This window comes from Carassius auratus, unplaced genomic scaffold (assembly GCF_003368295.1).
Source record: "Carassius auratus strain Wakin unplaced genomic scaffold, ASM336829v1 scaf_tig00217097, whole genome shotgun sequence".
Classification (NCBI taxonomy): domain Eukaryota; kingdom Metazoa; phylum Chordata; class Actinopteri; order Cypriniformes; family Cyprinidae; genus Carassius; species Carassius auratus.
The window spans coordinates 21,922-36,714 of record NW_020528893.1 but is presented as its reverse complement, the minus strand read 5'-3'; the positions used below and the strand labels follow the sequence as shown (position 1 = coordinate 36,714).

Genomic DNA, 14,793 nt, shown 5'->3' with positions numbered 1-14,793 from the left:
ACTGTCACTTTTGATCAATGGATCCTTGCCAAATAATGTATTAATTTATTTAATAAAATAATCATGCTGATCCCAAATGTTTGAAAGGTAGTATACAGTAATCACAAGTCACCAGTCTTTGACTACTGTCAAATGGAAATATTATTTAATCTAATTAATCAACATCAAATTGCTTCTGTCTCAATTCTCTTTCTTAATCTCTGTGTCTCACTCTAACTTTAAAATGTGTCCAGCTGCAGAACCAGAGCGAGTTGCGGGCATACTCTGCAGAGAGGGCAGCATTCTTCCTGGATGCAGCTCTGGCAGCACGCAGCACCAGCAGATCTGACTGTAAGGAAGAGGACCGCCGGAATTCTCACATGCTCTTCACACTACACATTTCCCAGTACCGTATGGAGAAGAGCACCAAAACAGGAAGTATGTCTTACTATGCTCATTTTCACATTTACTTAGAAAAGCCTTATTGAAATGTGATATTTATGACAGAATACTTTCAGTGTTTAGAAGAAATGCTAAAATAGTATTTTGAACAGGCATACCTTAAATTCCAGGGCTCAAAATAAAACAACTTTAAAGGCTATCTACCTCCACCTCAAAGATTAAGTTATACCACCTTATAACTGTCTGAGAATTCATATCATATATCTTCATGCATCATTAGTATTTTGAGAAGACTGTTACTGAGGGCGGCCGATACCTGACTTTTCCATTATCATGCTCTCCATGTTCACAGAGAGTATCAGTTACCTCAATTTAGTCCCGCTGATAACGGCTTTATGAGAATGCTAACAAGAATGGTTAGCACATTTTCATTACTGGGCGTAGCCATCCTGTCAAGTCAGCATGTCAACATTAGAATGATCATTAGCATCGCGCTCCCATCGCTGCAATACAGGCTTAGTTCTGGCCATTGACACTAGCCAGAATAGATTTTAATATATAATGAGGCTGGAGTCTCTTCTGCAGAGATGTTTATAGAGCCCAGCATGAAATGAGAAGCTCGTTTGCATTCCCGCTCCACAGAGGGTTTCGGTTCCTAGCGCTGGCTTTGTAAATCCTTCCGACGTGAGGTTAATGGCCTCCATCTCAGTGTGAAATAAATGCATCTTCTGTAATAAAGCTGAATGAATTTTACTCTAGTGACCTACATGGGTCTGTAATCTAACTAGCTGTACTTACTTTTATTGCTTGCTGTTTGATGGACTGCCAAGGATATTGAATCACCACTTACCTAGCAGAGATCCTATATCTAACTGCTGTCTTATAAGGTCCCCTGCAACACTGTGATGTGTGGTACCTGTGTCCTTTTTGATGATAAAATACTTTCTTCTCTTTCAGCTTAATGTGCAGGGCAACTACAGCATTCGTAGGTTGTGTTTAAATGGGATTTTAAGCCCAAAGAGGCTTCAACATTGGGAGTCAATTTCTGTTTTAACATGCTGTGCATAACTTTACAGTGTCTGGGAGTCGTAGCCGTCTGCATCTTCTGGATTTGGGCAGTTGTGAGTCTGATTTGAGTCAAACGCGAGATGGAGGAAGAGGCCAGTGTCTGTCATTGGGTGCCCTTGGAAATGTCATCCTAGCTTTGGCCAATGGAGCCAAGCATGTGCCATACAGGTAAGTGTTTTATGGTTCAATAAATCAATATAAACCAATAGTGGGAGATGATATATCTCTGTTAATAGTGGTAATGTGTCTCTGAGCACACATTGAGTCCTCCTGATCTGCATCTGCAAGGGTTTCATTCTCACCCTCCTCAGATCAATGAAGCCAATTAGCCAGCTTTGCAGGAGGAGAAACCAGCCACAGTGAATTGGACTTGAGGTAGTATGTAGGCCTATTCATAGGAATGTGGGTCAGGGAGGAGCAGATTTATGCTGAAAGGAAATTAAGAAATACTCACCGGAAGGTGGGATAGTAAATACAGTGACATGAGCAGAGAAAATGAATATTTTGAGTAAAATAAAAACATTCCAAATCAGGTCACCAGAAAGTAAGGATCATTTTCTTTGGATTCTTTTTATTCAAGGATGACTCATAATCCTCTATCTTAAGACAACCTCTCAATGATGCTAGAGGGAAAAGGCAGTTGTAAAGCCTATCTTCCTTTTTGGCTAACAAGAATATTTTTTGATGTATAATTCAGAGACAGCAAGCTTACCATGCTGCTGAGGGAAACGCTGGGCAACATCAACTGTAGAACCACCATGATCGCCCACATCTCTGACTCGCCAGCCAATTATGCGGAATCTCTCACCACTGTGCAGCTTGCCTCCCGTATTCACCGCATGAGAAAGAAGAAATCCAAGGTTTGTGATTCAAACTGATATATTGATCATTTGAATAGTGTATGCTTTTGTAGTCATAGTTCTTTAAAAAATAATTGACACTAAAGTCATGGTACCAAGATCATATAAGGCAGAAAGTCCTGCAATAAACCATTCTAAAAGTAAAAAATGAAAAAGAGAAAAAGATGTTTTGGACCACTATTTATTGTGAAAATGCTTAGTAGTTATATTATAATTATTTGAATTAACAATAATATTTTCCAGATTGTTTTTAATATATATATTTTTGGAAAATTTATTTTGACTTTGGTACAGTGACAGTATGATATTTGCTAAATATATATATATATATATATATATATATATATATATATATATATATATATATATATATATATATATATATATATATATATATATATATATATATATATATTTATCAGCTTTTTGTCTACATTTTTTTCTTGTCTTTATACATTAATCAGTAGGTCAGGACTGTAATTTTCTTAAATTACATTTTGGCTTTTATTCATCAGAATTATTCACAATTTAAATAGTGAGTTATCAGAGAAACAAATGTTACAGTGATAATTTAACTGCAACATTTCTCTTTGACCTATGTCATGTAATCAACAAATGTATTCAATGCATTTGATCCAGAGGGAGAACAGCATGTAACCTTTCCCATCACAGAGACAATTTTCACCACAATTAAGCTGTTTTGACAGAATATATTAACATTTTATAGACCTAAAAAAATACTTTCCTTCTAACATATGCATAGTATTGAAAACTATTTTAGCTTCTCCTTTGGTATGCACATTTCACCTCTGTTGATATTACATGCTGTTTCGTGAAGGGATGTCTCTCTGAATATATATATATGTTTTAAAAGAGCTGTCTGCAAAGATATATTGAAGTCAGTTTGGTATGTTATTTTGTTCAGTATGCATCAAGTTCCTCTGGAGGGGAAAGCTCCTGTGAAGAAGGACACATCAGACGGAGACCCTTCTACCCTCGGACTGTGGCTCTTGACCCAGACCATCCTGCAATGTTATCCAGTGACCCAGATTACTCCTCCAGCAGTGAGCACTCATGTGATACAGTGATTTATGTGGGGCCTGGTGGGACCCCTATCTCTGATCGTGAACTCAGCGACAATGAAGGCCCCCCTGCATTTGTTCCTATCATTCCCTCTCTGAACAAGAAGCGTGTAAAAGAGGGACCTAATTCTGATGGGGACCACCTCAAATGCAACACCTTTGCAGAGTTACAGGAACGGCTTGAGTGTATAGATGGCAGTGAGAGCACATCTAGTTTCACCAGTGAAGGAAAAGGCCAACAGACGGCCTCCAAAAGTGGCATGGAAAAAGCATCAGAAGGGGCTTCTGTATCAAACAGTACTGCCAAGTGTACTCTACAAAAGCCTGCATACCTGCAACATGGGGCAGCATCTGAAATTAACACTACTTTAAGACAAGATTCAGAACCTGTTGTGAGAGAGAAAGTTTTTAGTAGAGGACTTATTCAAAATCCCAATGCCTCTTCATCCTTGCAGAACATTTCAAAGACCTCACTTTTGAATACCGAGTGGGGCTTAGCCACACGGACACCTCCAGTAGGTATGAGCCAGCAAGCCCTAAGGCAGGGAGAACGCAATGACTCCCCAATTACTGACAGATCCCATCACCTCAGTAGAAGTCCTATGGAAGTAAGCCATCTACGTGCTACTCTGAGGAACAGGTGCCTCGATAGGGATGTTTTAAGGACTACAGTTACACTGCAGCAGCCTGTGGAGCTCAATGGAGAGGATGAGCTGGTGTTTACGGTGGTTGAAGAGCTACCTGCTAGTCTGGTTCCAGACAATGGGAGACCATCCAGCATCATTAACTTCAACCCAGACTGCTCTTTGCAGGCCCTGGCATCTCACTCACGGCCTGTTAGCATTATCAGCAGCATCAACGATGAATTTGACGCATACACATGTCAGATGAACAGGTCCCAGCTAAACCAAGGTGCTACTTCCAAGACACAGGAGGAATTTACAGCTGGTCATGCAACTGCATGCTCTTCAGTTGGGTCCTTGTCTTGCAAGACAGATATTTGTACCCCAAGTAGTGATGAGCCATCAAAGGGAGTGCGCAAGGGACCAGTCAGCAGCTCCATGATGGATTTACCTGGTGGTTTACACACTGAGTCTTTCTCCCAACAAAGAACGAATATTCCACTGGGTGACAGTGGAATTTGCTTTTCAGAACAAGAATATTCTGCAACCATTGACAAATTGTCCATATCTAAGTGCCCTCTATCTCACGACAGTACCAAAGCATCCCTTGGTGGTCCAAAGTCAATAAGATCTAATAGACTCATGACCTCACAGTCTGCCCAGATCTCATACATTTCTACACTCCCTAGAAAGAGCACCCAAACTGCAACTTCTAGTATTAGCTACAGCCATGAGCTACAACACCAAGGTAGCAGAATAGAAGAACAATGGACCCACACTAGTAGTGGGCTACACTCAGCCAGAAATTCTGAGTTTAGCTCTGTTAGCAAGCAACAGAAAAATGGCACGAGTGGAATTGCATCCAGAAAGACAAGCGGGAATAGCAACAGTGTACCTCGTCCTCCTAAAATGCATGTATCGTCCACATCTCAAAGGGTTGTGGATGGTTGTGAGAAGTCAAGTGTTAAGAAAGGGGACCTGAGCAAGATGCCTCAGCTCAGGAGAGGAGCCACCACTCTTGGCATGGTCTCAGTGTCCCATAGCTCCTCTGAGATGAAATGGGGTAATGATGCCTCTCAAACAACTGGTAGCCTGAAATTCTCATCCTTAGGAAAGAGAGTTAATGGACAGAAGGGTAGTATGCTCCCTAAGTCCGGAAGCATGTCACCCCCTGCTCCACCTGTCCGAAAGTCAAGCCTCGACCAGAGAACACGCATTTTGTTGTCTCCTAGTGCCTTAAAGTCTGTAGGTAATGATGGAACAAGATTGTCTTCCTCCAAAGCATCGGTTTCTGAGGAGGACTTTGAAGTTCGAGTTAGAGGGGAATCCTTTAGCTTTAAGTCCTCCAGCCTGAAGACAGCTTCTAGTCTCAGAACACATAGTGCTAAAGGAGACAATGGAAGGCATTTTGGTAGTCTTTTGTCGCTTGAAAGGTTTGACAGTTTAACCTCTGTGAGTTCCAAACCAATAACATCAAGGGAAAACAGTAATCTCAGTATCAGTAGCACTGGCAAATCTGCTAAAATGGTGCCAAAACCTGGGACACCCTGTTCAATATCTACACCAACCATTACTTCCCCTCCATCTACTAGTGGAATTTGTAAGCTTGGACAGATAAAAGCCAGTATAACTCCTAGATCCATTGTCGGGAATGGCAACAAAGGGAAGACCTTGTTGAGTACTGGTTCAAAGTCTCTTAGCTCCTCCACCAAGTTCCTTGCTGTCTCAGCTGCTCGGAACACCAGTCTACCTCCAACTGGAAAGCCCCCAACACGCTCTGTCACAAGCTCCAATACTAAACAAGGAAGGGGTACTATTATGGGCACAAAGCAAGCGATTCGTGCAGCCAACAGCCGGGTCAGTGAATTAGCAGTTGGTAGTTCCAAGAAACACCTCAGGGGCTCTGACCAAGCAGATGGCAGCAATGATGCCAGAACTTCCAGTGAGACTCCACTGGCTGCTCATTTGCCTTCTCCTTACAGCAAGATCACAGCCCCTCGCCGTCCTCAGCGCTATAGTAGTGGTCACGGTAGTGACAACAGCAGTGTACTAAGTGGTGAACTGCCTCCTGCCATGGGGCGCACTGCACTTTTTTATCACAGTGGTGGCAGCAGTGGCTATGAGAGCATGATCAGGGACAGTGAAACCACAGGGAGTGCATCTTCTGCCCATGATTCCATGAGTGAGAGTGGAGTGTCCACGTCCAGTCGAACAAAGGCCTCAAAATCTCCCAAAAAGAGATCTAATGGTGAGTTTTACTGGGAAACCACTCAGGGCGCTATTTAATGGTGATCAATTCAGTATTTATTATATGGCCTTCAAAGGTTAGAATGGAAAATTGGTATTACATTAAAGGTTGTTGTAATACGTGTTGTAATGTATCTAGACTATGATAATGAGGACCAAAAATATTGCTTATTATTTCCATCCTAAAAAGTATTATTTCCATCCTCACCTTTAAATTGAGTGTCTTAGCCAATGTTTACATCACAGTGTTCTAGTATAACTGTCCCTACGAGCAGTCATTGGAGACAAATGGGGCCAAAATCTCCACTATGATGTTTCATACAGTCTGACATAAAGACCATTGTTGTTGCACAGTACTCTATGGCTTTTACCTAAGATTCCACCAGGACAGTAAATATTAGTAAAGCATCCTGTCTAACCAGTCAGTCTATTTAGGCCATTTAAATTTATGAACCCAATGTTATAATGCATATCTGGTGTTTAATTTGCATTTACCCTATTCTTTAATCTGCATTTACCCAACAATAATTTTTGCTTTAAATCCTGTAACCACTTACAAGCCTCATACATATTTAAAAGCATCCCAACAAACTCTGCTGTTCATATCCGGCCCACATGAAGAGCATTACCCTGTGTGACTCCTCCAGGCCTGCAGCGACGCCGTCTGATTCCTGCTCCTCTGCCAGACACCTCTTCTCTGGGCAGGAAGGTTGGTGCAGCAGGCCAGTGGGTCGATCTGCCTCCAATGGGGGGTGCTATGAAGGAGCCCTTCGAGATCAAAGTGTACGAAATTGATGATGTGGAACGATTTCAGAGACGCAAAGAAGGGTTGACAGAGGTAAGAAGACAGTACGTCTGATAAGTGCATTCTATGCTGTTTGTATGCTTATCACTGAATTCAGTCTCATTCTGGTTAATTTAGTAAGTGTTCTCTGGTAGTGTGTGCACACATCTACTCTATTCATCCATATTTGAACCAAGTGTACAGTGAAACTGTACTTGTTTCTGCACTAGAACTCAAACAACGATTTTTAACACAAACCGTTGCAGTCTGTCAGTCTTATAATAGAGTTGAATGGGAATCATGGCTCAAACAAACAATGCAAAAATAATAACACATACACAAACAAAATTAAACCCTGTGGCTCATGACGATAGATTGTTTTGTAAAGACACAAATCAATCAGTCTATGCATAAACTGTATGTATTTATAATGTTTTTTACCTCTGATTCATGCAATTTCCAAACTCTTAGATCTCTCCTGAGTGTGTCCTCCTAAGCGCATTCTCAAGCAGGTACGTGAGGCATCCTCTTCTTCTTCTTCTTGCTTTATGTTGCATTACCACCACCTATCTCTCAAATGGACCTTCGACACACTATCTACAATCTGTCCTACAGATGTATGTGTTTGTTGTTTTATTTTTCTGTTTACCTGCCAAGGGACTGTGGATGAAAATTTGTCATTGGCTAAATTCGGTACAACAAATGAAATTGAAACATTTATGTTAAAGAACTCATATAATGCTCTTTTTTAAAGTTCACTATTTTGTTTATTTTGTGTTACAGAATATGTTGACATGCTTTAATGTTCAAAAAACACATAGTTTTTCTAATACTGTACATTACTGTATGTCCTCTATGCTCCGCCTCTCTCAAACGTGTCATTTTCTACAAAGTCCCTCCTTCTGACAAGCGCCGATCTGCTCTGATTGGCCAACCGACCCAGTTCATTGTGATTGGCCGAACACTGCAAGCACTCGTCAGAAATGTAATGCCCCTTTCCACAATCGTGAGCTTCATCTTTCAAAATAAATCTAAAGACAGTTGGTAATGTCCTTAGTTTTACCATCAGTTCAAGCCTGAAAGGGGAAACAGAGTCGCATGACAGACACAGTAATGAAGCTTGTATGGGTTTGCAGTACACTAGCCACGGATGGTTAAGACAACTGACTCCACTGTGATGTGACTCTCTCTCTCTCACACACAAGCACACACACACACATGCAACGCACAAAACTCTACATCTTAACAGTCAATAGCAAATTCTTAATCTAATAACAAAACATTCAGTAGCTGATTCAGAAGAGCCAAGTTGTAGCAAAGTCAGAATTACCCCCTCTCCTAGGTTCACGAAACAGTTGTGAAAAAAATGCGTTGCTGTTCTGTTGTAAGTAATCTTAAATATTCCTAAATACATCTACTTTCAGAAGACCAAATAAAGTGCTTTTGCTTTTGCCTAGACACAGACAACATCTCCCTAACATGGCTGCTTCAACACTAACTGCGGTTACTGAAACCATGCCTTCTTTCTTTGTGTGAACATTTGGGCGGCATTACGCAAACGCAAATATTTCCACATAGTGACGTACACGTGGGGGTGTGTTTGAATGAGTTGTTTTTTGGGGGATGTGGAGTCTTAACTTTGATAAATAAAATCACTTTGGATCTGAGACTGTAGTCTTTGCAACTTTACAGATCTTCTTTATGCACCGAGACCTTATAACACTTTAATCCCATCATATGACCCCTTTAAAATTGTACATGGTCCCTTTTTAAATAAATTGTAATAATAATAATAATAAACTCAATTAGGAGTGTCAATGTCCACTTGAGAGATCGGTGGTGGTAATGCACTTATACATCTGCGATCCGCCATAAAGCAAGAAGAAGAAGACGTCTCACTCGCCTGCTTGAAAACATGCTCAGGAGGACGTGCCTAGAGTTCAAACAGTTTGGCCATTGCGTGAATCAGAAATAAAAAACTTTATAAATACTGTTCAGTTTCTTTCACAGACTGATCGTTTTGTTTCTTTACACATCAATGTATCGTCACAAGCCACAGGGTTTCATTTGGTTTTATGTTTTATGTATGTTTTTTTTTTTTTTTTTTTTTTTTTAGCTGTGATTCCCATTTACCTCCATTATAAGACTAACAGATGGCAAAGGGTTGAGTTAAAAATATTTGTGTTCTACTGAAGAAACAAAGTCACCTACATCTTGTATGCCCTGGGGGTAAGCAGATAAAAGATAAAATTTTCATTTTTGGGTGAACCATCCCTTTAAGTACAATACTCAGGTAAATGTACTCGGTTACTGTCCTCCTCTCCTTAAAAGTATCATAAATTATCATGAAATTCTGATGTTTCTCTCACATCTTGTGACAAGTACAGTTGTCAGGAATGAAGCTTATCTCTGTGACAATTACTTATGTTGGCTAATTGATTTTAGATTGGACTGATAGCTTTAGTTAGACAGGGATGACTGGTGTTGTAGGACAGAAAGAAGTGAGATTAGCTAAGGTCTCTCCAGAGAGAGGAAGAGATGGTGAGAGAGATAGAAAGAGAGAGAGCATTGGGGAGGGGTCAGGGGTGCCTGTGATGAATGAGGTGTGGCTCCACAATCTGTGGCCCGCCTGATCGGTCTTTATAGCCCACTCCACACAGAATGTCTATGGGTCATTAACTGTTTCTCTGTGAGTTTTCTAACCCTGATCACACAGGCAATTGTGTGGAGAAGACGAGAGGAAAAGACATTAACTCAGTCGAATGAAGCTCTGATTTATTTTCAATTAAGAAAAAATGATCTCAGCTCGCATATTAGAGTCTGGCAGATGCTCATGAAGTTGAAGCTGTTCATCCTCTTGTTTTATGTGAATATGTATGTATGTGGGTAGGGATTTGTATAACTGCTAAGTTTATTTCTGTTTTGTAAAAATACAATTCAGTTTGCAGTTGGCATAGCATAAAAACGTGTTTTACCTAGATATGTAGTTGTCAAACCTGAGATATTTGCAGAAAAGAAATTGTTATTTTTGCATTTTCATTTACTTTCTAATGGCCACCTGGTACTGACACAATACACATTATAAGAGGAGGGTAATCTATACTGTAATTCAACCTTTCAGTAACAGGTTCCTCATGAACATGATCTTTCTTTTTAATCACTTAAGCAAACATGCCCCTAGAAGACCAGCTACTGTTTAACCTGGATGCTAATTTTATTTTCTAGCTTGGCCCTAATAATCTGACCAAAGGGCTGAGGACCTAAATCCTCTGTACAGGTTACGAGCATCGAATCAATTCAGCTTAAGCCATTGCACTTTAAATTGCAATGCCTTGAGGACAGCCACACATAGTCTAGTAGGTGCATGTAATAGGGGCAAGAGATTTGTGGTTGACTGTAAGCAACTCACACTGCTGTTCCACACTTGCAGGGTTTGCAGTATTTTAACGCCCGCCTTAGGATGCTGGAGAAGAGGCAACAGCAGATCAGGGAGCTAAGAGCCAATCACGAGAAGCTGAAAAAGGAGCTAGAGGACGCCAAGACTCATCTCATGCTGGACCCCAGCAAATGGATGGGAGAATGTAAGTTCCCAAGTATTATTGTCAGTGGTTGTGTCAGTGTCAGTGGTTTTCAAATGCTATCTATTTTAATGAATATCAAAAATGGCCTTCCCTTAATGAAAGATACTCTTTTAAAAGTATGACAAAAAAATTTTTTATTGTATGATCCATCTACACATGATTGTATACAAAATTACATCTTGCTGTTACTGCACTAAATCCAAAGCAATATATATATATATATATATATATATATATATATATATATATATATATATATATATATTAAGAAAATGTACCTTATACAGTGTTTTTTGCATCTATTTATTGTTTAAAAACTAGGTCTATCAATAGAACAAAATAAATGTGATTAATTTCATGATTTATGACTTTAAAAAGCTGAAAATTTGTGTCAAGCATATTTAACATCTCAAGTTAACTTGCCTCGTTGATGCAAATTTCCACTGGCCCACTTGTGGCCCCTTTGACCTCAATTTGAAAACCTCTAATTTATGTGACACTGAATATTATCAAGTATTACACAAAAATATTATTCACGGAACTTAGTGGTGTGGTATAAACGCTACAAATTTCACAAGCTTTTAGCCAAAAAGAGATTTTTTTTTTGGCATTTTTACTGTGACACTCTACCATGCATCAAGGTCAGGAATGATGAATTTTACCATGAATCTTACACAGCATAAGTTTCCCACTAATGTGATGTAGACTAATGGCTCCCTTTATGACTTTAATTTAACTGTTTGAACTTGGTACCACAGGATTTAAAAGAAAATGCTGAGGTAATGGTGCCTTCACAGAAATGTCTTGAGCTTTGGCTAATTTTAATTCCTGCTGAGGCAATGTATTACAATAATGGATAACATTGGCTTTCTAGAATATTCTCCATAAATGTAAACTGTGAAACGATTTGTTTAGCTTATATAAGTGTAATTGTGTAACTGCATTCAATGCTTAAACTGTAAGAACTAACTCTGGACACAGACTTTATAAGAATGACAAGGATTTTAGTCTCAGTTTCTTATAATATTTCAGAATTTTTTTAAATTCATTTGTAAAGACCTTCAATATCAAACAGGGCAAGACAATTATTTGAAGAAAATGAAGCTGAATTATGTCATTAGTACTGTTTACTCTACTGAGAATGAAAAAGAACATTGCCAGCAGCAAAGAAAGCTCTGCTGATTCTGTATGTCTTTTTTATTCTGTATTTGAATTACAAATATTACAAAGCAGTAATACAACAACCTTGATCATATTGCAAAGTATCTGTCTCCACTTTGTTAGAAGAAACACTTTTGTAAACAGTATGTGGGAGAAAAATCTCAGGATGTATAGAAATAATGTAGAGAAAATGGCAGGCACATGGAGAGAAGGAGTGCCTGTGTGTGTTCTTGAATCAATAAAGTATTATTTTTCTCTTCTGCAATCACCACCTGCCCACTGGCCAGGTGATGTTTACCATTCATGTGTGACTGCTGTCCTGGGTAAAGCTGTGATTGGGGCTGTCATGCTGTATAAATCAGCCCCTCTTCAGAGCCCAGTAAAATGAGGATGGTGTTTCTACAAGCCCATCTCCCACACCAACCAACCATCACATGCAGAGATGTTTGTTCATGTCTTGAATGTTAAAACTATCAATCTAGGTGTATCAATAGGGCTGCATAGCACATCACCTAGTCAAACCTTTTTACGTAGTACAATAATGTGGCTTCTATATGTGTATTTATTTTAGAGATTGCTTGACTTTTATATGTATACATATTTTAATTAGGATTGCATTCAAAGGAATTATTCAGAATAAAATTAAAAATGAATTTACCACACAAATTATTATTTACGGAGAAAAGTCACTCAAATAAAGATAATTTAAACATTTGGTTATTGTGGTGGTCAAGTAACTCATTGAATAAACATTACAAAAAGTACATTTAGTCAGTATATATTTTCAATTGTTTAATGTCCATATTGTTGAATTTTTAGTTTGTCTTTTTTTTTTTTTTTTTTTTTTACAAAACTTGAATGTTAAATTGGCCTACCATGGCCTGTCATTTATACAAAACATTTTTAACATTTAATTAATTTAATTAAATGTCAAAATAAATGTTACATTTGCATCCCTATGTTTTTAAATAATAACTTTGTTTGCATTTTTTCCCTATTTCTATTAGTTGATGTGGACCCTGATCTGGACCAGGAGTCGCAGGACTACCTGGAGGCTCTGGCACAGGCCACAGGAGACCTGGAGTTTTGTGTCAACCTATGCAAGTCTCGTGTGATGATGGAAACCTGCTTCGATATCGCTGTGCCCTCGATTCCAGGACAGAGTGGACAACAGGAGATGGAGGTCTAGGAGAGAACAAAACAGGATGTTGTTTGGAAGCTAGCTGTGAGTTATGGCAAGATCTTTTTTTTTTTCCTGGGATTGAGACTGTCCTTCAACAAGTGAAGATATTGAATAAGCATGGTTAGAAACTCCCTGAAATGCTGAGAAACTGGATAGGATAAGAGTCCCTTTCCCGAGATCTTTGTTAAACTTAACCAGGAAGTGCCTTAAACCAAAATTAAAGTAAAAAATAAATAAAATCCCAAGAACTATCTTTGCTTTATGATTGGTGCTAGTATTGAGACATGCTTTCTCAAGTACACTTTGAAAAACAAAGTATTTTGCATTGCAATGCAGCATATAGTGTATTTATAAGAGCTAAAGTGTGTAAAATATAGTTTTAAGTATTAAACAATACAAAATAATAAGAAAACTCCCCATATTATTGCCTTTTTTAATATATAATTGACCACAATTAGAACTCAACTTTTTTTAGTATTTGACTTTTTTCTTCAGCGTAATGCAAAAACGTGCTTGCCCCTGACAGATGTGATGTCACTCGATTGGATAAAGATGCTGAAGCTGTGGCACTGTCGTCTGTCTCATTTAGTTACAGTCGCTCTGCACAATGATTGGCTCTCTGATACAGATCTACTACTTTAACTGATTGGTGCAGCTGGTGGCAAATCAGAAATTAGAGCTTGTCTCAAACACTTCTCAGGACATCAAACCGAAGTGAGTTTGTACTTATGAATTTCAGTGTGTGCTGTGTGCGTCATACTGTAACGTATGCATGTGGCTGTTCTTCTCTGATCATGCAACATCCAGCGTTAAGCTGGTTTCTTTTAGCGTGGTAAACGAATTCACTCTATCTACCTGAACTTCAAAAGATTATGCCTTTTTACACTGAAAATGAATATGTTCAAATATACAAATGGCTATCATCTGTTGACAGCATCTCAGCACAGGACCTTATCCTCACTGTGTCCCGTGATTTATCTTCAGCCTCTAATGTTTGATGATTTTTGTTTGTCATGTTAATCCTTAAAGTGTCTCTGGAGAGAAGTGTGACTGATGTTTCTCATAAAGAAACAAACAGAAGAGATTATTGGGATTTGCAAGAGTTTGAAATAGAAACATGGCTATTTTTTTACATCTTAAAATTATTTCATTGTTTTTGTTGTTGAATGATTCTTTATTTAAACAGAGAAAAAAGACACAAGCTTTTTTCTCCAAGTTGCTGCATGAATTATTTTTTTCCTCTTTGTTTTGTATGGTAGTCTCTGATTTCTACTAATAATTTAAATTTATCAGATTTGCCAAGCATTTAGAGTTTTTCAATGTATATGACATTATCAGTGTTCCTGCTTTGTATTGTACAGTTTTTTATCCTTTTTAAAAACCATGTATAGACTCTTAAGTTTGCATTAACATAAAGTTATGAATAAAAAGAATGTTTCCTCTTTATAATTCTTCGTGTGGCTATTTAATTTTTCTGCATTAAAGAACATTAAGATCTCTTCTGTTATAAAGGCCAGAGTATAAATGACATACAATATTTTGTACATAAATATCAGCAAACCAAACAGAACAGCTGAATGTATTCCATAAGTCTTCTTTCTAACAAACAATAACACTTCAAAAATAATGTCATCTGTGATTTATATTCTCATTTATAATAAGAAATGTTGCTGCTGAAAATTCAACTTTGCCATTACAGGAATAAACGTTTTAAAACCAATTTTAAATATATTAAAATAGAAATGTTTTATAACTGATTGTACTGTATTTTTAACTTTAAGAGACTTCTTTCAAAAACTTTTATAAAAACTTACAGAGCCGAA

General features: G+C 38.3%; 1 protein-coding gene across 2 annotated transcripts in view; it reads left to right on the top strand.

The window, feature by feature from the left end:
* Positions 1–14,290, top strand: part of LOC113099992 (kinesin-like protein KIF26A) — a 68,982-nt gene extending 54,692 nt beyond the window's left edge. Inside the window, exons 9-15 of one of the 2 annotated variants that reach the window (XM_026264854.1) lie at positions 234–417; positions 1,458–1,617; positions 2,147–2,309; positions 3,235–6,262; positions 6,909–7,099; positions 10,476–10,626; positions 12,795–14,290. In XM_026264854.1, coding sequence (XP_026120639.1) covers positions 234–417; positions 1,458–1,617; positions 2,147–2,309; positions 3,235–6,262; positions 6,909–7,099; positions 10,476–10,626; positions 12,795–12,976 — 4,059 coding nt within the window. In that variant the 3' untranslated portion in view covers positions 12,977–14,290. The remainder of the gene's footprint in view (positions 1–233; positions 418–1,457; positions 1,618–2,146; positions 2,310–3,234; positions 6,263–6,908; positions 7,100–10,475; positions 10,627–12,794) is intronic. The other variant, XM_026264853.1, reaches the window with a different exon arrangement.
* Positions 14,291–14,793: the final 503 nt, after the last annotated feature.